The 24476-nt window shown below is 49.7% G+C and overlaps 1 protein-coding gene across 2 annotated transcripts in view; it reads left to right on the top strand.

The window, feature by feature from the left end:
* TBCD (tubulin folding cofactor D) overlaps positions 1-24476 on the top strand; it is a 174278-nt gene that overhangs the window by 80279 nt on the left and 69523 nt on the right. For both annotated transcript variants that reach the window (XR_003005411.1, XM_024760761.1), the window contains exon 14: positions 17594-17750. Coding sequence is in view for 1 of the 2 variants with exons in the window: in XM_024760761.1 (XP_024616529.1) it covers positions 17594-17750 (157 nt within the window). In the remaining variant the exon portion in view is untranslated. The remainder of the gene's footprint in view (positions 1-17593; positions 17751-24476) is intronic.

Here is a 24476-nt window from a genome sequence, read left to right on the forward strand (position 1 = left end):
TGTGAGACAGGTCCTGTGGAGAATAAAAGCCACATGTCCAGAATATCTTTTGCTGATAACTTTGGTAGCTCAGACAAAATAGACAGTCCTAGAAAAATATAACTTACCAAAATTGACCCCAGTAGAGGTAGAAAGGTAACTTATCTGTGCTTTGGTATCCTTCTTGATGAATTGGGTTAATCACTACCTATCTATGAGGTTTTAAAAATAGGTCTGTTGAGATATAATTTATATTCCGTATGGTGCACCTGTTTAAAGCGTACAAATCAATGGCTTTTATTCACAGAGTTGTGTACCCATCACCACAGTCAGTTCTAGAACATTTCATTACCCCAAAAGGAGCCCCATGCCCCTCAGCTGTCACCTGAAACCTCCATCTTCCTCAGTGCTGCACAACCACTAATCTACCTTTTATCACTATGGATGTGCCTATTCTAGTTGTTTCTGATAAATAGAATCATATAGCATGTGGTCCTTTGTGATTGGCTTCTCTCACTTGGCATGATGTTTTCAAGGTTCATCCATGTTGTAAGTGCGTGTCAGTATTTCATTTCATTTTTTTGCCAAAGAATACTCCACAGTATGGTTTGCTAGGGCTGCCATAACAAAGTACCCAGACTGAGTGGCTTAAACAACAGAAATTTATCCTCACGGTTTTGGAGGCTGGATGTCCTGAGATCAAGGTGCTGGCAGGATTGTTTCTTTCAAGGCCTTTCTTCTTGACTTGCAGATGGCCACCTTCCTGCTGTGTCTTCGCATGGTCCGCCCTTTGGTCTGTGTCTGTGTCCTGAGCGCCTCTTCTTATAAGGACAGCAGCCCTGTTGGATTTGGGCTCACCCGGGTAGTCTTATTTTACCTTAATTACCTCTTTAAAAGCCCCATCTCCAGATACAGTCACATTATGAGGTATTAGGGCTTGGGGCTAAAACATGTGAATTTGGGGTACACAATTCAGCTCATAAGGACGGACCACATTTTGTTTATCCATGTGTCAACTAATGGAGATTTGGCTGCTGTGAGTATGCTGCTGCTTTACGTTCCTGCTGGCAGGGCATGGGTTCCAGTTTCCCCACACCCTTACCAGCACCTGTCATTTTCCATTTTTAAAAAAATTATAACCAACCTAGTGGGTATCTGATTATGGCTTTGATTCGCATTTCCCTAATGACTAATAATGTTGAGCATCTTTTCATATACTTGTTGGCCATTTGTGTATCTCTGGAGAAATGTCTATTGAAGTCCTTTGCCCATTTTTAAATTGGGTTGTTTGTCTTTTTGTTGTTGAGCTGTATGAGCTCTTTGTATATTCTGGATTCTAGACACTTATCAGGTAGACAATTTGCAAATATTTTCACCAATTCTGTGGTTGTGTATTTTTCTTGCTCTTATATGTGTATTGTGTCATTTTTGATGTAAAAATTTCACTTTTTTTTTTGGCCGCACTGCGAGGTTTGCAGGATCTTAGCTCCCTGACCAGGGATTAAACCCCTGCCCTTGTCAGTGAAAGTGCGGAAGTTCAACCACTGGACAGCCAGGGAATTCCCTCACCATTGTTTTTTTTTTTTTTTTGGCCACACTACAAGGCATGTGGGATCTTAGTTCCCCGACCAGGGATCAAACCTGCGCCCGCTGCATTGGAAGCGCGACATCTTAACCACTGGACCGCCAAAGAAATCCCCCTTACCATTGTTTTAATTCTTTCATTTGAGTTCTTTTTACGTGTGCAGTTTTGGGGTGTGAATGTGTATTTGTATACATACATATACACACATGCACGTGTGTGGGTTTTTAAAGGGTATCTTTAATTTTTTTGTTTTAAAATATTTGATACTTCTTTCATTAGAATTGAGATTGTTTATGAAAGAATTTATAGTTTGATGAAAGAAGTATTATGCATTTCTAAGTGGTATGTGTTTAGAATTTATACTTAACACATGTATAGAAGCCATGCAAATTACAAAACATCCTGTATAATATGGCTTTACCTATGTTATATTTAAGAGTTGAAATTCATAGTTTGGGTCAAAACTAAGATTGTGACATTTATGAATATAAAGTGATTGGTTGTGTGTTATATACAGTGTGCTCAGAAAGTAATGTCTGTCCACATAGTTCATTATTTTAGACATGTTGATAATATTTATGCTATTTTAATGGAAAATCTTTTTCTGGATTTATTAATGAGAAACCTTGCTACCTGGGAAAACCCTTTGCCTACTAAAGTAATTTATTTCTATACCTCCTTAATTTTATCATCTGTTTCCTGCTAGCAGCAGGCCCATTTGGTGTTTAAAGTTCAGTGCAGGTTGGCCAACTTGACTGGGGAGTTACTTATACAGGAAAGACAGCTAGAGGGTCCATTTCACTTGAATTTCAGGTCTGCTCATGAAAGTAGCGTGTTAGCAGGTCTCCTGGTGACACATCTGGGTGGGCATGTGGCCCCAGGATGAGGTTGGTATAGTGTGCTTGGGGTGAGGTAGCGGTGCCCTCTCCGTGCTGCCCCACGCCCCCTGCCCCCATGGGTGAGGCTGCCTGGTGCACAGTGGCTCTCACTGCCAAAGGAACCCCCTGGGCGCTTCCCTACCCGGCCCCCACCGTGAAAGCCGTGGGGCTGCTGCTCTGCCTTACACGCCGGTGGGGCCCTGGTCCCAGGCTTCAGGAAGTGAGGCTGCAGGAGCGCCCTGGGGAGCAGCCCAGTGGTCACTCCAGGAGAAGACACACTGGCCTGATTTCTTGCGTGGCAGGCCAGGCCCTGCTGCAGGGTTCTCTGCTTGCCCTGTGCTTGGGTGCTGTGGGAGTCGAAGTGTAGCCCTGAGGTGGGTCCAGATCTTTGCGGGGGTGCAGCGGGCAGCAGGGAGGTGCTTGGGGGCTGAAGAAGTGAGGATGGAGCTCTGCCTGGGCTGTGTCATCGGGGGAGGCCTGTGGTTGCCGGGGGGGACCTGCCATTTTCTGGACAAAGGGAGGATGAGGCCACACTCTGCCCCTACCTGGTGGGACCGCTCCCTGCCGTGCAGGCATAGCTATGCCTGAGGGTCTGCGTCACCCTGGGAGGTCAGTGTGGGAGGTCACTGGGGCAGGTCAGGCAGCTTGGCTGTGAAAGATCCTCAGCCTGTGGTTAGAAGTCTGCCATCCACACTCCCCTGTCCCAGCTGTCCAAGGCAGTGACCTGGGTGGTGAGATTAGAGAAGAAAACTTCAGAGAACTTGGCCCCAGCCAGGCGTGGGCGTGTATCAATCAAATGCGAGTGGCCTGTTGTCTAACATTCACCCTTCTTCCTCGTCCTGGCCGTCTGACCTTGGGCCGCATGTCTGGTCCAGTGACTCTCAGCTCGGTGAGGTGGGTTCTCCTGCAGCATGGTCCTCCAGGCCTGCCAGTCCTGACATTTGTGCCGTGGACACTCTTGGGGCCAGTGGAGGTCTGGGCACTGCTGCAGGGAATCCAAGGCTGTGTGAGTCAGTGGCAGAACTGGTCCCTGACTTCCTGGTTAAGCCTCTAATTCTCCGCAGCGCTTGTTTTTGCTTCTTTGAAGTTGTTGTACTTGGGCCACTCTGTCATCAGCTGTGGCCGTTTCCTGCGCCAGCGGCACAGCCGAGCTCCCCTCCCCCGTCCCGCCCCCTCACGTGGCCTTGGACAAAGAGACAGGACGGACAAGCACTGGTCCCCTGGTGCTGTGTCCTAGGCGGAGCGCAGAGAGATGGAAAGAGCCTTTGTTATCTCTCCCTGAGGAGGGTCGTTCAGAGATCACAAGAGTTTAATTTGACAAGAACCATTACCTAGGTGGCTTGACAAGAAAGTTCTGACAGAGAACGTAGACTAAGGCTGGGCAGGCCCCTTGGGGAGCCAGCACCCAGTGTGACAACTGAGAACCAGGAGATGCTCCAGCTTTGCCGGGACTGAGAAAGTGGGAAACATTTGTGTCAGCCGAGGGCGGGGCCTCCTCCTGGGGGTTCAGGCTGCCCCCATGGGAGTTCACATCTCACCTCAGTTCTGGGGTGGTGGGAGAGCTTTGTCCCCTAGTCCTGGCCCCTGGGACACACGGTGGGCACCTGGACCAGGTGTGGGCGACATCAGTGGGATGGGTTCGTGCCTGTGTTTTCCCAGTGACAGCTTCCCCTGGGCTCACTTGGCGTCCTCTAGTTCGAATTTAATAAACCACAGCCGGGTGAGGAGAGAGCCCCTGTTCGATGGCATCGCTCCAGGCGCTGTGGGGCTGCTCGTCACCGTCACCGCTGCTGCTGAGGTGACAGCTGCTCATGCATAGCCCTGACTCAGCGGGAAGTGTGTGCTGCGGCCGCAGGCTCTGCAGGGCGGGTGGCCCCGGGTTGGGTCCAGTGGGGACGAGGCTCGGGGGCCGCCCGCTCCCTTCTCCTGGGAGGCTCTTCCTCCTCGCAGATGGGGGGAGGCCTGTCGGGGACTTAGAAGGAGTAGAATGTTTTGATCTTAGAGAAACTGAAAATTTGGGTTTTCAGGGTTGAAAAAATTAAAAGGGAGTCTGTCAGTAGAAGGTTGTATTTTTCTGAGGATTATTTCTAAGCAGTTTTATTTGACTTTTAGTGCAGTGGGGTGATGTTGTGATGTTCAGCTTAGGAACTGTTTGCCAGCCGAGAGCTAGATTAAGGCACTTGGTTCCCACCGTGGCCAAGGAATCAGTTACCTGCGGAGGTTTCTAAACATCCAGGCAGCCACCCCAGGCCTGGGGGCCCTCCTTAGTAGATCTTCTCAGCAGGCAGTCTCGCCTCGTGCTGCGGCTCTTCTGCTCCTTTGAGTGGCTGGGACGTGGGGGCAGGTCACCCGGATGGAGAGTAGCTGCTTGCTTTCACATGCTCCCTCTTTGGGAGGCTTGTTAATGTGGTTGGAGAAGTGAGGATTGGACCTTAATCTCTTTCTGTGACTTCCCAGTAGCCCAGGGGCTAGTGGTGAGAGAACCAGACCGCGGTCCCACCTGTCCCTGTCCTTGTATCGTCCACAAAGTGTCCAGGCACTCACCTTACTCCCAGACCAAATGCGCGGTCACAGTTTCTTTAGGCTAGGTGATAGGTGGGCGAGGGAAGGGGGAAAGAGGTTTTCCTCCAAAAGTTCTAGACTCTGTTGTTCGTATACATAAAATTTGGAGAAGCTGAAAAATTGCTGATGGTAAGTATATTTCAAAGGGGGTAGAGAGGGCTTCCCTGGGTGCAGTGGTTGAGAGTCTGCCTGCCGATGCAGGGGACGCGGGTTCGTGCCCCGGTCCGGGAGGATCCCACGTGCTGCGGAGCGGCTGGGCCCGTGAGCTGTGGCCGCTGGGTCTGCTCACCCGGAGCCTGTGCTCCGCAACGGGAGAGGCCACAGCGGTGAGAGGCCTGCGTACCACAAAAAAAAAAAACGGGAGGGGGGGGCGGATAGAGAGGTATCTATTATCCTTCAGTTATAAAGAAGATTATGCTTGTGTGAAACATTAGGGAAATGTTTCCAGGAGGGATGGCTTAAGCAGTTTAAAAAATTGCAAGGGATGTGTGTCGTTGGAGAAAGAAGGAGAAACACTCTGATTCACTCAGAACATTTTTACCTGCTGTGTGCAAGGCAGTGTGCTAGATGGTGTGGGTGGGAGGCTGCTCTGGGGGCTGTGCTCCAACTCCCCTCCACATGCTGACACACTGATGCCTGCCTGGACCACCTTGACGGGAGGAAGGGCGTGGTTCGGGGCGGGGGACCCTCACTCAAGGGGAGGTGTGGTCCTCAAGGCTTTCAAATGCCGGTTCACAGTCAGGGGCAGGTCAGTGAGCTAACACAGCACCATCAGGATTAAACAGAGAAATGTCTCTGTCATGTACACATCACAGTTTTCAGTGCTGGAAATGTTCCTTGAGTCTGTTCTTAGGAGCATCTTTTTTTTTGGGGGGGGCGGTACGCGGGCCTCTCACTGTTGTGGCCTCTCCCGTTGCGGAGCACAGGCTCCGGACGCGCAGGCTCAGCGGCCATGGCTCACGGGCCCAGCCGCTCCGCGGCATGTGGGATCTTCCCGGACCGGGGCACGAACCTGTGTCCCCTGCATCGGCAGGCGGACTCTCAACCACTGCGCCACCAGGGAAGCCCCTTAGGAGCATCTTAAATGAAGTGAATGCTGCACGGTGTCCTTCCTCTTCCCGTGGAGTCTTCTTCATGGGCTCGTTTCTTGGAGAGAAAGACGAGGAACCTTCCATGTGCTTTTTAATTTCACTTGCTCTTCCAGGTCTCTGTGAAGGGGTCCAGCATCTTGATTTCATGGAAAGTGCAGTTTGTCCTCAGAATATAAAACCTACTATGTCCTATGCCGACGTCTACCCGGGACATTGTCCTCACTGGTGTTGTCCACCTGTCTTTGCTCACCTTCTGCGGTGGGTACACTTCCTGTCCTTCTTCAGTAGTTCTTTGAGCACCCGAGTGTGCTGATGGGGCAGATGGCCCTGTGAGTGCTCCCTGATGGAGGTCCAGCTATCGGTTCCTGTTCTGGCCTGCTTGGAACCAGCTGGCCCCCGGAGGGTGGCTGTGGGGAAGCCCTGTCGATTTGTCCTGTTGTCTGTTTATTACTCAGTGGGTGGTGGTGGCAGAGGGTGCAGGTTGTCCTGTTTCTGGGCCTGGGGGTAGGGAATTCAGGGACCCCATGACTTCCGTTTCCTCCTTGGAGGCCTCTCGTCCCTCCTGAAGGCTCAGTTGCTCAGTCTCTCATATTTGCCTCATGTTCAGCGTCATCTTCATAGCACGTGGAAATTGTGTTTCATTTCACGGGACCGGCAGCTCATTTCCCCTGCGCCAGAGAACTAGTACTGTAGAGGTCATCTCTTTACTCACAGCTGGCCTCACCACGGGCAGAAGTGCCAGCCAGCACTGAGTTGTCTCACGGTATACAGACCCATCATGCCACTCCTTGGAATGACCACACGTCAGCCGTCCAGGGCGCGAGGCATGGTGGGGACGTGGGCACAGACCTGGACCAGAAGGAGGTCAACTGCCAGGCCACACTGGTTGGCTGGAAAGTCAACCCCTGACCTCAGTCATGACAAGTTAAAGATCTTAACCCCCTGAAGTCCTGGGGTGGGGCCTCCGCAGTAGCACCCTGGGGGGACCGGGCTCTGGAGGGAGCCACCGCTGTCCTCTTGGATGGTTATTGTACCCAAGAGAGGAGGTGCTTTTGCTTATGTTCTATCTTAACATGTTGGTGTATTTTAATTGATTTTTTAAAAAAAAAGATGTGAGATTGTCTCTTAAAATAGGAAAGATACTTGTTCAGGTTATATTACAGTACAGTCCAAAAAGTGACATGTAAAAATTAATTATTTAAAGAAAAGCACTCTCCTGACTGAGGTCTTTATTTAAAGTTTTGGACACCTGGGATCACGTGAAGTCTGTGTTTTTGGCATTGTGTCCCACGGCAGAAGGTCGAGTAAACTGGCTGAGCACATTGAGCCCAAGGTTACTCGAAGGGTTACTTGGAACCAGCTGGTTTAGAACGGTTTGTTTCTGTACCAGGTAGACACCAGATATTTATTATAAACAGTCTAACCAGGAGTTCCTGTGGAAAGTGTACCTGCTCGTCCAGCCTCGTGGAAACTCACCACGGCAGTCACAGTGGCATTTCCTGTATTGGGCACTTGCTTTGACTTTCAGTACCTTCCTTAAACCTCTTTGGAGCCCAGGGAGCTGAAGGGGAGGAAAGACGTGCCCGATCTCACCTGGGTGGATGCTGTGGTAGCAGCGACAAGGAATCCATGGCCTCAAAGGTTGTCAGCCATCCGGCTTTATTGGCATTCTGTCATGGCCACCCCCAAGGGTGAAGGGGGGGACCACTGTGGGCTGGGTGGGGTACCGCTTGGGGTGGGGTGGGCTGCTGTGGGCTGGAGGAGGACCCCTGTGTGTGTGTTGGGGGGCTTACCTTCTGTCTTTCTGTCACCTAAACTGGTGTCAGATCTTTTGTTTATTAAATTTTTTTCTTTTTTTAAAAAAATTAATTTATTTTTTGGCTGCATTGGGTCTTCGTTGCTGCGCGTGGGCTTTCTCTAGCTGCGGCGAGCGGGGGCTACTCTTGGTTGCGGTGCACAGGCTTCTCACTGTGGTGGCTTCTCTTGTTGTGGAATATTTATTTTTTTATTGAAGTATAGTTGATTTACACTGTTGTATTAATTTCTGCTGTGCAGCAAAGTGATTTGCTTATACATGTACATACATTCTTTTTTTTAAATATTCTTTTCCATTATGGTTTATCATAGGATATTGACTATAGTCCCCTGTGCTATACAGTAGGACCTTGTTTATCCATTCTGTGTATAATAGCTTACATCTGCTAACCGCAACCTCCTACTCCATCCCTCCCCCAACCCCCTCTCCCCTGGTAACCCCAAGTCTGCTCTCTGTGTTTGTGAATCTGTTTCTGTTTTGTAGATAGGTTCATTTGTGTCATCTTTTAGATTCCACATATAAGTGATGTCATGCTAATTTTCTCTGTATCATTCCAGTTTTAGTATATGTACTGCTGAAGTGAGCACACAGGTCGTTTTAATGTTTACTCTTCTTTGATTTGTCCTCCTCTCTTCTCTGATCCACGTTCCACGTAGGAATGGTTTCTAAATGGAGTAAATGTGTTTGATGTTGAGAAGGATCAGTGCCCCCTGAATAGTGGAAAAGTGTGGAACCATATTTTAAAGTGTTGTATTGTCTTTTTTAATGATCGTGAGGATCATGTGTGTTCATTATGGACATTTGGGACAGTGACATAAAGAAGAAGCTAAGGAAACCTGGAATCATGCTGCCTGGAGATCAGCCCTGTTGATGTTGTGGCACATGGGGGTCGTGAGCATGAGTGATCTGGGGCTCTCTCAGTGTGATGCATGGGCTGGCTATGCAGTCCAAGTCCTGGGCTGTCCCTCTATGCCTCAGTTCCCCGCCTCTCAAGGTTAGTTGGGCAAGGGCCTGGCCCAGAGTGAGTACTGATTGTCACTGGTTTCAGCACACGAGCCATTGACTAAGTATAGTGTACTTGGGGGTTCTGAGTGTCCTCCTGTCATTTAATATTATTTCGGGTGGCAGTTTGAGTTGCATTGAATGGTTCTGTTGTATTTAATCACCTCCCATTCCCCCTCCCCGTTATAGCAGGGCTTTGTTTCTGCTGTTACAAACCATGGTCGCAGCAGTGCGGCTCTCGTGACAACTTGGGGACACTCCCCGGGAGGCTCAGGCACACAGGATCAGGCCCGTCTGACTGCAGAGCTGCCCTCACCACTTTGTTACTTGCTCCTCCTGAGCCCATGGTGAGTGGCTTGAGCATAGACCAGTGCCTGCACTGTCTCCTCAGGACAGGTGCCTGGCAATGGACTTGCTAGTTCAGGGTCAGCTTGTAGGCGTTCTGCCCACAGCCCTGTGGGTGGGTCAAGGTGGGTCATGGCCACATGGCCTGCTGCATCAACACGCATGTCTGGGGATTTCGTTGAAAGTCAGGTTCTGTCCGTGTGATCTTCAGAAATGGCTCTCTTGTCCTTATTTTCAACATTCACATTTTTTCAACTTTCTTCATCCTCTCTTTCTCCTCTTTTTAGGTTGAGATGTTCGTATGATATATGTGAACTCCTTACGTGTATTTGCCATCCCATCTTTATCTATTATACCACATTTACGTCGTTTGTTATTTGCTTTAAAAGTTTAAGTGTATTGATCTACTGAGGTTTGAGATGCTTTATGCAGGAATATTTGCTAATCACTTCCTTTGAGCAGGTGATATGGCAGGAACTGCCCTGTACACCGAGGGAATAGGGCACAATCAGATGGAAGAGTAGGTGCTTCTTGTTTGCCTCAGTATTGCTTTGTGATTGTGTTAAGCATTTCAGAAGGTCCTGCCCTCAGGCAAGACTTTTCTGGCTAAAACAGTAACTTCCTTCTGTCTTGCCTTGTGTTTCTCTTCTGAGGAGAGTCCTTATCTTGGCTAAATATGCATCACAGTAATGGCTGTACCCACTTAGCCTGGACTGTGGGCTTCACATGTGCTGGGAACTTGTGTTTTCAGAGCACCTGGTGAGAGAGCGTCTGTTTCTGGCTTCTCGACAGCTGAGCCTTGGCTCTGAGCCACAGCACTGTGGGCAGTGGTGGCGGGGGTCTTGTTCATAGGGAGGATGCGTGGGAGGGCTCTTGGACCAGCACAGCCATGTGACTTTCTGTGGAAAGGGAGAGGGCTTCATGGATGCTCCCACTGTGGCAGGTGAGTGTGCTTCAGACACCTGGGGGAGAGTGTAACCAGGGGCCCACCCCAAACCGCACCGGATGCTGCTAAGATCCCGTTCCGTTATGCGCTGTGGAAACAAGCCCTGGCTGGGGTCTCCCAGTGTCTGTGGAGCAGGGGTCCTTCACCCTCCAAGGAAGGCCAGCATGCAAGTCTGAGTGGTTGGTGCTGTGGCTGGCAGTGCTGCCCACAGGTCAGCTAAGGGCCTTTGGGACAGTTTTTCAGATGTCCTATGGGAACCGAAAACTACGTGTCTGTGGAACCAGATTTTCTGTCCATCATTTCCTCTCCCCCAGCAAATTCAACATATTTTTTTCTGAGCAAGTTGGACTGCATTCTTTAGGAAGGTATGATGGCTGTTTGTACTGGTGGATGAAGTAGAAGTTCTGTGGTGATGGCCACACCTGCTCCCGGGAAACCGGTACTTTCCTGGGCTCAGACTCTGGGCAAGCAGGTTCGTGGTCTGAGTGTTGGCTCCCCAGACAGCGCCATCATGTGCCCAGGCTCAGAGGCATCTCGGGAGACTCAGCCAAGTGTATCCCGGGAGATGTTATTCTAGGGCGTGTCGGGAGATTTGGCCCAGTGCATCCTGAGAGATATCATTCTAGTGCATCTCAGGAGACATGGCCCAGTGATCCTGGGAGACTTGGCCCCATGCAGTGATATTCCTTATGTGATGAGTTTGTTTTGAAATTAGTATAATTCATTACTTATCAAAACACATAGCTTCTGTGCTGGCTGTATGATGATTTTTTTGTGGATGCTGAAAAGTACACTGGGTTCCTCCTGACCTCTGGAGATGTGCATTTGTAAGCCTTGCAAGTGGGGACTTGGTGCTCTGAGGGTTAAGTCGTTTCTCTCACCTGGAGGCTGCTTTGTCCTTAGGCGATTGGTGTTAGACAAATGACATGCTGTCTAGAGAGAAGGGTATTTAAATTACATTGCTGGACTCTGGGTTGCCAAAAGGAAGCCCTCTGGGGAATCTTATATATTTGACATGTATTTGCAGTGTGTAATTGGAACCGTGAGAAAGGTCTTTGTTCAGTGCTATTGAAGAGTTTTCTGTATTTTAAACCTGTTGGATCTGGAAAGAGTTGTTAGTTTTTGAATTCTTTTCTCTGATAATGACTTCTTATAAAAGTTTAGGGCAAAGACTATTTCTACGTCATATACCACCTCCTCCCCCAAAGCTCTGTGATTGCTCAGTACCCTGCATGGACTGGGGCTGGTCTGTCTCTTGTCTTCCTGTCCCTGGATATCAGAGCTGGAAGCCCAGAGCATACTTTCGCACAGAAGAGGCTGGTGAAGGCCTGAGAGGTCGGGGGCAGCCATGGGCCTTGCCCAGGAGCAGCAGAAGCAGGCCCGACCCCATCCTTCTATCCCTGGGGCATGGTACTTACTACCACCTTGGGATGAATTGGAGCCGAGAGCCCCACTTTCCAGTTTTCTTGTTGAAGAAATCCATCATCTTGCTTTCTCTCCTTCTGAGCTATTTTACTTTATGAAAATCAAATTCCTTTCCAGTGACTGTGAGGCAGGTGTCCCACCGTTGCTGTCAGTGGCTGCATAGTCCCCTCTCTCAGACCCCAGTCCAGCAGCGAGGCCTGTGTTCGTTCCTGGCAGCACTTCTTCACCTGCACTTGGATCTCAGCCACTGATGTTTGTGGCAGGTGTTATAAATGGGTCACTGAAGCTCTCGAGAGAAAGATTTTGAAACTGCCCGTGCCAAGGACTGGGGTGGGACTTGCCAGGGAGGCTTTGCCAGGCAGCTACAGCAGCATGGCCACATGGGTGGGCAGGGCTGGCAGTGAGACCCTGAGGCCCAGGCAGGCTTGGGTCTCTACTTCTCTGACCTAGCTCTGTGGGAGGATGCAGGAGGACACAGGGAAGTCCGGCGCCTTCATGTCGTTGGAGGGCCAGGCAGCTACCCAAGGACATCACATGCATATGTATGGGTGCCGGGGACCAAAGTTGGGGTTTGTGGGGGTCACCTTGCCACACAGAACTCAGAGCCCACGTTTCTCACCGATCTTTTCTCTCTCAAGTAGGGTTGAGCCCGAGTGCAGCATACGGCTCCCACTGCCCTCTCACAAACTGACCACCTTCCATTCCTTGAGACAGAGAAGTGGATGGGCTGGGGAGCAGAGCCAAGGAGTCTGTGGAGCGAGTGAAGACTGGCACCTGGAGCCACACATGGGTGGTGGGTGCACAGGTCCTGACCCTTGAGACAGAGCAGTGGGCCAGATGAGCCTATGGTTGGACCTCCTAGTCTGCCGATTTTCCCACCAATAAATGCCAGTCAGCCATGCGGGGGTCTATGTTGTGCTGAGGCAGACGTCTATCAGTGGGTACAGATGACAGTGCGTGTCCTTTTCCTCGTGACTGGTCGACCTCGCGAGCCATCTCACAATTACTTGGGGTCAGGCTCCCCCAGCCACTCAGGGGCCTCAGAGGCAAGCAGGTTGAGAGTGGGACCGTGTCCCTGTGGAGGTGGACTTCTCCCTGGGGGCCCTGAGCATTTCTCAGTGTAGTAGTTGGGTGCGACGTCCACCTGAAGTAGAAGTGGACAGTACTGACCGCTGTCATTCATAGTTGTCTATTTTGAAATTGATTTTGTCCAATGGACGGATAAATTGGGACTCAGCAGTTAGCATCCAGATTTCCCTCAGGCTATAGAGTTGCTGAACAATCTTCCCCGGAAGTGTCTGGGCAGCTGGGTAAAGTGGCGGTTTTAGAGAATCTGGGGCGGCAGTGACAGTGAGTTTATGCGATGCTTCCCCTCAAGGTGCCACAGCCTGTTAGTTTTGACATGCGTTGGGCCATGAATGGGCTACGCTCTTAACACAGAGAGTGAATATGAACAACACTAGAAAACTAGGAGTAATTCCAGGTAAACTAGAACTTTTCCAGGTAAGACAAATGAAGACCAATTTGAAGCATTACAGATTTGGTTTAGTTCAAGTTTGGATAATAATTTTAAAATCGCGAATTAGATTTAACTACTTTATCTGAAACAGTTGTGGTAGTGTCCTCTGGTTTGGTTTGGCATTTATACATGCTCCATGAGTCTTTTTATTTTTTATTTTATTTTATTGAAGTATAGTTGATTTATAATGTCATGTTAGTTTCAGGTGTACAGCCCAGTGATTCAGATATATATATACATTCTTTTTCAGATTCTTTTCCCCTAAAAGTTATTACAAAATATTGAGCATAGTTCCCTGTGCTATACGGTAGATAACTTTGTTGGTTATCTGTTTTATATAAAGTAGTGTGTATATGTTAATCCCAAGCTCCTAATTTGTCCCTCCCTCCTTTCCCCTTCGGTAGCCATAAGTTTGTTTTCTACGTCCGTGGGTCTATTTCTGTTTTGTAAATAAGTTCATTTGTACTATTTTTCAGATTCCATATGTAAGTGATATCATATATTTGTCTTTCTGTGTCTGACTTACTTCACTTTATATGATCATCTCTAGGCCCATCCATGTTGCTGCCAGTGGCATTATTGCATTCTTTTTTATGACTGAGTAATATGCCATTGTGTATATGTACACTACCTCTTCTTTATTCATTCATCTGTTGTTGGACATTAAGATGGCTTCTGTGTTTTGGCTGTTATAAATAGTGCTTCAGTGAACATTGGGTATACATGCTCTGTGAGTCTTAACTGTATGCTTCAGTTTTAGGAGGTGGACACAGAGGGACAGGTACTCTTTCAGAAAGCTGAGCTTAGTTCCTGGTGTGCTGACTGGTGGAGGCAGACCCTTGTTAGCTTCAGTGGCTCCTGCTCAGGGAAGTTTGCCTGGTGCTCCCAGGGTATGATGCCAGGCAGAGAGGGCTCCGGGGGCTTTGCAGGTGGGAGGGGTGGCATGCACCTGGTTGTGGCCAAGAGAGATGCGAGGCCAGTGGGGAATTGGTGTAGTGGCCCTGGGGCACTCACGAGAGGGAGCCATGGACAGCTTGGGTTCTGCTCTGTGGAGGTGAGTCACTAGGCTGACCAGAGGCTGAGGCTGATAGTGGTCCAGCAGTGATGGAGGGGCTGGGCAGGGAGATGCTGGACCAGAGTGAAGGGGTCCTCTGCAGAGGTGTGGCTGCTATGGGTGGGGCAGGCCTTGACTGGACACAGGGAAACAAGGAGGGGCAGCCCTGGGATGACCACTGTGCCCTGAACTGTGCCCCAGAGGGGCATGGGCCACTGGCTGACATGGGATGTGTGGGTGAGATGGGCTTTGTTTCAGACGTTGTGGAATTTGAGGGGCCTTTGCATATCCCGTGTGGGGTGTTGTACTGCCATTGGGTTGAAGACATGAGAACTTGGCAAGAGAGTGGCTCCATGTTTAGAGTCCTCAGCCTGCACAGAGGAGGAATAAGGCCAGCTCCAGGCGTGAGTGACCTTGGTGTCCACAGCGTGGGTGCCCGGCCAAAACTTTGAGTGCAGGTGCCCTTGCAGTGCTGCTAATGTTGAGGAAACATGTTCTTGAGGTCCTCAGTCCTGGTTGAGATGCATATAACTGATAACACAATGTCTGAGATTTTTATTTTGGAGTACATTTATTTTGTGTAATTTCAAGTAAATTTATGTGAACATTTACAAATCTTATTAAAAGTAATCATCATACGTATACAAAATAAATGGTACAGAATCAAATCTATTTTTTGTTGCTCTCTATGGAGAATCAAAAGTCTTTAGATGCAAAAGGCAGAGGGGACATTTGTATATAATATTCATAGTTCTGCCATTCTTTCTTTTGATTCTTTGCCTAAGACTGTTTCTAGGTACATTTCTTTGGAAGATAACTTCTGTGATGATAGTTGCATGTGCAAATAATTGGTGCTTCATTTTTCTTAAATCCGTACCTTGAGTGTCTTTTCTCAGACTGCAGATTACAGCAGAGAGAGAAGATAGAGAAGAGAGAATTGAGGTGCCCAGACCCAGGGGAGATCCCAGTCCAGATGTGCCTGAGAGGGTGGGACTGCCGCAGGGAGGGCTGGTCCCCTCTGGCTGTGCCTTTGGTCACTTGGTGCATTTTGTGACCCTATCCGTCTCACCGCTGGCTCTCTGGCTCTTTCTTTGTTCGCTTTGTTTAGTGGTTGTTCTCCCCTGCTGTCTTATGCATCGACCTTCACACGCTCACACCAGTTCATGCACGTGAGAATCGTGCATGAGTTGTCTGGGCACCACCTGCCCCACATGGGACGCTACCATGTTCCAGTTCTACCCTGGACATCTCTCGCTGTGTCTGCAACATGTGGCCTGAGGGGTGGTGCCTCTGAGACAGGGAGACTCTGGCCGTGTGCACAGATAGAAGAATGTGCTCCCACCCCTGGCCTCCCGGGGGGCGTGGGCTCTGTACCTGCCCGTCCACTGTTGTGCTCGGTGGCCCAGTGTTGGATGGTGATCCACGGAAGCGGTTCTGCCCTGGTTGCCCAGGAGCTGGCATGTGCGGCCACGCCATCTTCTCAGAACAGATACTCATTTTCACTTTATTTTTATTTATTTATTTTTTATTTTTGCGGTACGCGGGCCTCTCACTGTTGTGGCCTCTCCCGTTGCGGAGCACAGGCTCCGGACGCGCAGGCTCAGCGGCCACGGCTCACGGTCCCAGCCGCTCTGCGGCATGTGGGATCTTCCCGGGTCGGGGCACGAACCCGTGTCCCCTGCATCGGCAGGCGGACTCTCAACGACTGTGCCACCAGGGAAGCCTTCATTTTCACTTTTAATACTTCTCTAAACACCGTGGGAGCTGTTCAGTGTGCTTTATGGCAGCATCGTTGTGTGTTTTGAATCAGATTGAACTGGTGTTCAGTCTTCAGCATGTTCTTTCAGAGAATTTCATTGAGTGTGATTTAAAAAAATTAATACTCTACCTTTGAATTGTTAGTTAAAAATTTTCTGAGGGTTATTTCTATTACATTTTACTATTATAATCATTTTAAGAGGCTTTAAACAATTGTTCATTTATAAAATTAATTCAGTACCTTTATACTTTTAAAACCCTATGCATGAGTGTTTTGTATTTTCTTTTTAAGTACATGTCTCTAATAAGCAAACCTTCCCCAAGTACTTGAAATACATGAATCTGATAAATTTCATAGGTAAATACAGCACAATTTCAGCTCCCTTAAACACTACAGTGCTTTTACCATGGGTCTTAAATTCTCTCATCTCTTTATAAAATCACAAATTACATGTGCACTATTAAAAACTCAGTGAGACATTTTAAAATGGAACCAGAAGGACAATCTGTATGTACTTCAGATTACTTTAAATATCACAGGTGTTTTAGGTAAGTAAATGTATCTGGGTTTTCCCTGAAGTTAGCACAGAATGACCATGGGCTTTGCTTTGTCACCCTAGTTCTTAGCCCTAAAGCTCGGTGAGGTCCCAGATGCCCTCTGAGCAGAGCTAGGACACCTGTGTAACGGGGTCTCCTCCCTCCGAGCTTGCTCACCAGCTGGTAACTGCTTTGCGGCTGAATTAGAAGCCCGTCTATCGTTCGTGGTCCCCTTGGCAGCAGGACTCCAGGGTCCAGTGTCCTCTGGATCAGATACTCTTTCCTCATCAGAAGGTGTCCCAGGTGGTGCTGCTCACCCTCCTCTTGCTCCCGTGAAATGCCAGCCCTTTCCCTTGCTGCTGGTGGCCTCTGTGTCCCTTTGTGTCTCCTTGGGCCCGGCAGCGTCCCTTTGGTGGGCCCCGCAGGCATGTCCGTGCCGTTCTCTAGGAGTTTTGGGGCAACTTTTGAGAAACGTTTTCACCTGAGTTGAGCTGGTAGACTTGTGTTTTCCTTGCAGATGCCCTTTCTGAGCAGGTCGTGAGTTTCAGAGTGACTTTGGGTGGGACCATGTGTGTTGCTCACCAGCTGGTAACTGCTTTGCGGCTGAATTAGAAGCCCGTCTATCGTTCGTGGTCCCCTTGGCAGCAGGACTCCAGGGTCCAGTGTCCTCTGGATCAGATACTCTTTCCTCATCAGAAGGTGTCCCAGGTGGTGCTGCTCACCCTCCTCTTGCTCCCGTGAAATGCCAGCCCTTTCCCTTGCTGCTGGTGGCCTCTGTGTCCCTTTGTGTCTCCTTGGGCCCGGCAGCGTCCCTTTGGTGGGCCCCGCAGGCATGTCCGTGCCGTTCTCTAGGAGTTTTGGGGCAACTTTTGAGAAACGTTTTCACCTGAGTTGAGCTGGTAGACTTGCGTTTTCCTTGCAGATGCCCTTTCTGAGCAGGTCGTGTTTCAGAGTGACTTTGGGTGGGACCATGTGTGTTGCTCACACCTGCCTCTCTGGGGCTGAGGTGCCAGCAGGGTTGTGGTACAGTAGGTGCAGCGTCTGTGGAGCTGAGTGCTGCTTTGGCTGCATCACGGTCTCTGTCTCCCATGTGCAGTTGTCACCGTGATCCTGAAGGCGCTGACATACGAGGAGAAGCGGGGCGCCTGCAGCGTGGGCTCCAACGTCAGGGACGCCGCCTGCTATGTGTGCTGGGCCTTCGCACGGGCCTACGAGCCTCAGGAACTGAAGCCCTTCGTGGCCGCAATCTCAAGGTAAAGCCTGTTAAATGATTTTCCAGTCACTGTGGAGGAGTGACAGCATTGGCTCGCCTGCTTCACTGTCTGCACCTGTGCAGTGAAAACCAGCTCAGCCTCACAAGGCTGGAAAAATACATTTCCCCTGGTTTCCTGGACAGAGCAGTGAGGGCAGCAGACTGTGCCACCCGTGTGGGCCCGAGCCCTACTTCTAGGATCCTGTGTTTGTGCCCTGGAAGATTCAAAACAGATGTGTCCTCAGTATCGTGATGTTGTGAGTTAATTTTTTCCCTGTCTCCTGTTGGACTGGAGTCCCTTTGACGTGAAAAGGGAGGTCAGGTCTCTGCTTCTAGTTGTTGATTAAGAAGCTGGAGGAGGTGGCCAAGCATGGCGGCAGCCTCTGGGTTAGTCATGGTAGTAACACTGATCCGATGGCTTTTCCTAGGAGATGGATTGCAACCTTGTTCTCAGGTCCTGGAGGCCGCCTGCCACGAAGGAGGTGCCGTGAAAAGAGCGGGAGACCCCCCCAGGTCTCAAAGCATCTGCACGGCAACTCTGTCCTGACATCATCCTCTTCCGGTCCGCGCATCGGGTCCCTCCCACCTTCTGAGCGCCAGCTGGGCCTGGGGGAAAGCCGTGGAGGGCGTGGGCCACTCGAGGGTCCGGAGAGGGTCCTCAGACCTGTTTACTGCTCCGGATGCGTGGCCAGGCTGTATTTCTCAGTCTTTACCCTCGTGTGAAGGAGGAGCCTGCAGAGCAGCTTGAGGATTCTGACCCCTGCTTAGGGAGACGCACTGCTTCCCAGGAGGTTGTAAAGGTGTCTGACCCCTTCCGGTCCTGTCCATCCTTGGGAGGGGACGGGTGGGGTGGGAGGGCAGTAGGCTTGTGGAGGTACCGTGGCCTGAGGCCTGGCTGCGGAGACCAGGCTGCCTGTGCCTTTGTCCCTTGTTCCTGCCCTCGGGCGTGCGTTCCCCACTCTCTCATTGCTCTGCAAACAGTGAGATCGTTTGCTGTTTAATGCAGCTTCAGGGAAGGCGCTGCCTACTGCTTTCTTGTTCTGCTCCTCCGCTTTTTGGAAGTTGCTTCTGTAACTAGAGAATGAAAGCAAAAAAGTGTGTTTTGCTCGTTGTTTACATCAGCAGTCACAGGATGATGAACCCTTAGTTGGGCGCTGTCTCACTCAGTGTCACGGCTTCCCACTCCTCCAAGGACGCTTGCCTGGAGCTAAGCCAGACCTGGCTCTGCAAATGCCACACTGCCTCTGCCAGAAGCAGATGTGGGGGAATCTGGCTCCAAATGGTCATTCCCATTTCAGAGTTAAATCATCCCAACAAGGCTTCTTTTTTCAGTTTAACCTTTGTGGCTGAGAGCTTGGAAGGTTGCAGGAACCTGGGCCCCTGCTTTCTCCAGGGGCTGTCTTTGGTTCAGCCCAATGGGAGAAGCATTGCCAAGGGCTGAAGGGTCAGTAGAGGCATTGGGCCCAGAGGTGGGCAGCCACCACTCACCACGTCCTCTGCTTCGGGGAGCAGCTTCTCATTGCCCCGTAGGTGAGAACATCAGAGTCACAAGACCTCGTCACCAACTTGGAGAGAAATAGGGTCCTGAGTCCTGCTGTCCCTGCTGGCATACGTGGGCCAGAGAGCAGGGTTCTGTGCAGGCCCTGGGCTTGGGAAGGGAGCCTCTTTCACCCAAAAGCAGATGCCATTGCAATGCTAATCTCAGCAGTGGTTTTGTAATGCAGAGTACCAGCCGGTGAGTAGAAGTGCTGGTAAATGTTAAGCCTGGCCCTTGCTCACATGGCATGACTGTCAGTGTGGATTCCTGGCTTGGGCAGCCCTTCGCATACTCCTGTCCAATTTTCCTGGAGGCTGAAGGGGCACCGGCACATCTTACTTCAGGGTGATGCCCCGTTATTCAGAAAAGGAAAGACCCCCTTTGGTGAGAGGGTTACTTCCTGGAGCTGGCGCCTGTTGGGAGAGGGCTTTGAAGAGACCAGCGACCCCGCTGGGTGGAGGCCTGTGCAGCCCACCTGTTGGACGAGGGTGATGCAGGTCTGCTTGCAGCTGAGGGGTGGGCTGAGCCCTACTGTGGGGCCCCCGAGGGAACTGGAATGTGGGGGGGACAGAGTGCAGGTGGGTGGTTAGGACACCGAGCTTTCTGAGCTGGGACTCATTTTAAATAGGGACAGATCACAGCTGCGTGTACTGGTGGCAGCGTCTGTCCGCAGAAACTCATGTGGTTCACCTGGGGCCTTTGATCTCTGTGGAGGCTGAATTTCCCTGACGTCTTGGATACGCCCAAGCAATCACTGATGAGTTTACGTACGCTGAAACCACCAGCTTGCAGGGGAGCCCAGAGACTCCTGCTTCACAGCCCTCCTAATTTACCCTGGAGTTAGTGCCTCATGGAGTTTCTGCTCAGAAAGGCCCCTCTTGTCCCCTTCCCCTGTGCCCATCCCAGGACTGGATCAGCAAGTGCCCGTTGGAGCCATGCCCGGCAGCTTTCTCAGTCCAGTTTGGCAGGTTCCGAGGGAGCCTGTGCTCCAGCCTTTCCTGGTCCATCTAGACAGCAGGCCCGGGGGGTGGAGCGGGCAGGCTGGAGGGTGAGTCACAGTGCCAGGTGAGTCTGCAGGACGCTGCTGGCGCTCGCTTCCCTGCCCCAGGAGTATCGGTTGGGGTGTGTCCTTTGAGATCAGCCTCCCGTGGTTTGTAATAAGTGACCACATTTTAATTGTCAGCTTTTAAGCCTGTTCATCCTGACACATGATAAAATCTTGATATCTTTATACTTTCACAAACTCATCAGTAGATCCTGCAAAAGGAGACAGTTGCGATCAAACTGTAATTCTGTAAATGAACTAGAAACATCTGATGAAAAGAATCAGGTGGTGGTAATAACGGGCAGGGCTGGGCTCAGCCCATACAGAGGAAGAGGTCAGAGTGTGGCCGGCCACCAGCTCAGTGAGCCGTGCAGGGAAGGAATGCTCACCTTCCTAAAGGAACTGCTCCGGCCTGCTCCCCTTCCTAAAGGGGAACTGTTTTTCCCCCTCACCTGTGAATATGTGCTTACCCTCTCTGTTTTGTAAATACCAAAAAGGAAGTTTTTAGGTCATTTTAATCATGGTTTGAATTAGTGTTGATCGATTTTGAAAACCTGTATTTGCTAAGCGTTATATTCAGATAAAATAAGAGATGGAATAATTATTTTGTGGATAAGTACATAGGGCTTCCTGAAAAGCCAGGTGTAATTTAGGGAGAAAGAAACACATAAAATTAAAATGGTAGAGGATGGTTGTGCATTATCTAGAAAGTACCATCTCACCAGTAATCAAAAGCTAATTTGCAAGAAAAGGAAAAAATATCCCTGTTGCCAGCATGTGTGTTGGTTGTCACCTTCTAGCGATTTCCTCACCTGAAACTCTTTTGTAAGCCGAGCTCCTGTTGACATCAACCCTGCAGGGCCCCTCCCGCACCAGGGGCAGTGCCCGACTCAGCCTCGCGGAGCGAGCTGGGCGAGCAGGGCAGCGTGGGCAGTGCCTGGGGATTGGCTCCCAGATCTCTTCCTCGAGGGCAAGATTGTTCTGAAAAATCAGGAAATGGCAAGCATTGCTCAAAGCTACGTCTTGTTCCCACTCAGCATTTCTTGATGACAGACTCCAGGGGGAAGATAACCTTCCTGTTTTTCGAGAAAAGTTAAGTGGCAATTATTGACCAGAGTGTTCCCCCCTGTCCACCTGGTAGGTCTCCCCTCAGACTCCAGTTTAGCTCTGCTGCGAATGAAAAGCACTTTAAAGACGTCTTGTGTTTCGCCGTTGTGTCAGCTGGTATGAGCTTTGATTCTTCTGATTTAGAGAAAGCCACAGGTGCATCTTGTAATTTTTTTTTTTTTTTTTTTTTTTTGTGGTACGCGGGCCTCTCACCGTTGTGGCCTCTCCCGTTGTGGAGCACGGGCTCCGTACGCGCAGGCTTAGCGGCCATGGCTCACGGGCCCAGCCGCTCCGCGGCATGCGGGATCCTCCCGGACCGGGGCACGAACCCGTGTCCCCTGCATCAGCAGGGGGACTCTCAACCACTGCGCCACCAGGGAAGCCCACGTCTTGTAATTTATTCCAAAACCAATGTGACTTGAAACCTTTAGACAACACGGATGGGTAAGAAATTATTAGTCTGATATTTTAAAAAGTTTTTGACTTTGAAATGACAAGATTACTGTTACTTAAGGTAAAAAGTATATTTTGTATTTTATTGCTACAAAATATTACACAAACTAACAACAATTGAGTTCGGGGTGAGATCTGCTTTTTGCTGTACCTGCTAAAACCAGGTGCCTGGAGCTCGGAGCAGGTCCAGGCACGCAGCTCCCCTGACTCGGACGAGAAAGAAAGTCCCTTTCTGTTTGACACAGACCATCTTTCTGTGTTGGGAAATCCTGGTGAAGTATTACTTGAACTCTCCCAGCGAAGGCAAACAGGTGAAGATACCTGAGGGTGTTCCAGCCCCAGTGGCTGTGGTCGGTGTGGTCCTTGCTGGCTACAGTCTGGCCCCTGCACCTCTCTCTGAAATTCTAAGTGAAAGCACATGACTCATGCTCAGCCCCATCCTGCTGAGGAAAACTTCACAGCACATGGGACATGGGGGCCCTGGGGGAGCTCTCATGTTGATATTTAACCAGTATTGTCATACCTACTTTTATTTGAAACATGCTAGTATTTCTAGATAAGCCAGTTTTGTTCTGAAAGTGTGAAATTAGAGTAATTTTCAAAATTGAGTCCAAATCAGAACAGTATTTAAAACCTGTTGCATTCATAGATATATACACAGTGGATTTGTTGAATTAATTTAAGTCTATATTTGACTAAGAGCTGTGCTTTTTAAGTGGTTTTGTTATATTTGTCCTACTGTGTTCTGTGAAGTTTGGTAAAATATGGATAAAGCAGCCAGTATTTGAAGCCATTTACTTGTGAATGCAGAAACAACCTGATGGAGGCGGTTGGGCCTGTCTCTAGTGCCCCAGGGTCAGGTTCTCAGGCTGTAGCCAACGCAAGCCCTTCAGAAGCTGGCCTTCGGACGAGCCTCACCCTGCGTGTCTGAGTCGGTGGCCTGGCCCTGTGGCCCTTGTGAGCTCGGGGTCTGCTCCTGTGACCACAGGCAGGGTGTGTTCACCGTGACGGGACAGGAGGCTTGTGCCCAGAGGCAGACCACTGAGTGCCATTCAGGGGGGTTTCTGCTGGGCTCCCACGACACACAGTCTCTCCAGGAATCATTGCTGTGTGGCAAGTGACCACAGGGACCGAGCCAAGTGGGCTGGACCTTGCCACGCGGGCGCGGGAGGCCCACAGACCCACCTCAGGCCGAACACAGAGAGGGGCTGCAGGAGAACGTAAGCGGCGTCACCTGTGGTGGGGACGTCTGAGCTTGGCCTGGGCCCCGTCACTGCCAGGTAGCTATGGGGGAGCGTGTGCTGGAAGAGTGAAGGAGGTAGAGCCCCTTCCCTGCAGCTGCCAACTGAGGTTCAGGGGAGGGGCTGGAAGGAGGTAGCACACACGACAAAGCTGGGAAGGACCCTTCGGCACAGGAGTTCATTAATGTTTTGGCTCAGTCACAGCGTAAGCGGACAGACTTGAAGCCATGCTGTCTCCGTTTGGCCCCGCAGGCTGACCTGCACGGAGCGGCGATGGCACAGAGTGGAACTTGGACTTGGCTCAGTGGTCTCGGCTGCACCAAGGAGCTAGGTTGAAGTTGGGCCCAGCCTGCCCCGGGCAGGGCCAGAGTGTCCACAGCTGGAAGGCCTGATGGTCAGAGCAGTTCGATGCATAACTTAGTAGTGACCTTACAGGGGTTATGGTAGCCTGTAGGGTTAGGATGGCAGGTGATTTTAAGTTTCTTCTCTACGTTTTTTCCATTCTCTCCTCATTAATCAGTGTTCCATAATTTAAAAATTGTAATTTAGGATAAACAGATTGACAGGAAATTTCAAGAATTCTGTGTAAAATGTGGACTTTTGGTACAGAGGCATTATAGATATGTCAACATTTTTCTGGTGTCAGATGTTAAAGGAAAGCAGAAATTCTTGGTTAGCATCTTTTCCTAGAATACATATGATCTTATGGAGTTTTTCAAAAGGCTCTTATTGGGACTTCCCTGGTGGCACAGTGGTTAAGACTGTGCTCCCAATGCAGGGGGCCTGGCTTCAATCCCTGATTGGGGAGCTAGATTCCACACGCATGCTGCAACTAAGAGTTCGCATGCCATGCAACCTGACAACTAAGGAGCCCGCCTGCCACAGCTAAGACCCAGCACAACCAAATAAATAAATAAATATTAATAAAAAACAAAAGTAAAGAAGGCTCTAAACTAATATGCAAATATAATACTTAACTTTCCATCAATGATGAGAATACCTTTAGAATAAAACACCAAACATGTTTTTGTTAAGAACAGTAGTGTGTATACGTTAATCCCAAACTCCTGATTTATCCCCCCCGCCTTTCCCCTTTGGTAACCATGTTTGTTTTATATGTCTGTGGGTCTGTTTCTCTTTTGTATGTAAGTTCACTAGTATCATTTTTTTTAGATTGCACGTATAAGCAATATCATATATTAGTTTTTAGCTTACTTTGTATGGTAATCTCTAGGTCCATCCATGTTGCTGCAAATGGCATTATACACACTACTATATATAAAATAAACAGCAAGAACCTACTGTATAGCACAGAGAACTATACTCAATATTTTTTTTTTTTTT

Source organism: Neophocaena asiaeorientalis, unplaced genomic scaffold, assembly GCF_003031525.2.
Source record: "Neophocaena asiaeorientalis asiaeorientalis breed wild unplaced genomic scaffold, Neophocaena_asiaeorientalis_V1.1 scaffold30, whole genome shotgun sequence".
In the NCBI taxonomy this organism is placed as follows: Eukaryota; Metazoa; Chordata; class Mammalia; order Artiodactyla; family Phocoenidae; genus Neophocaena; species Neophocaena asiaeorientalis.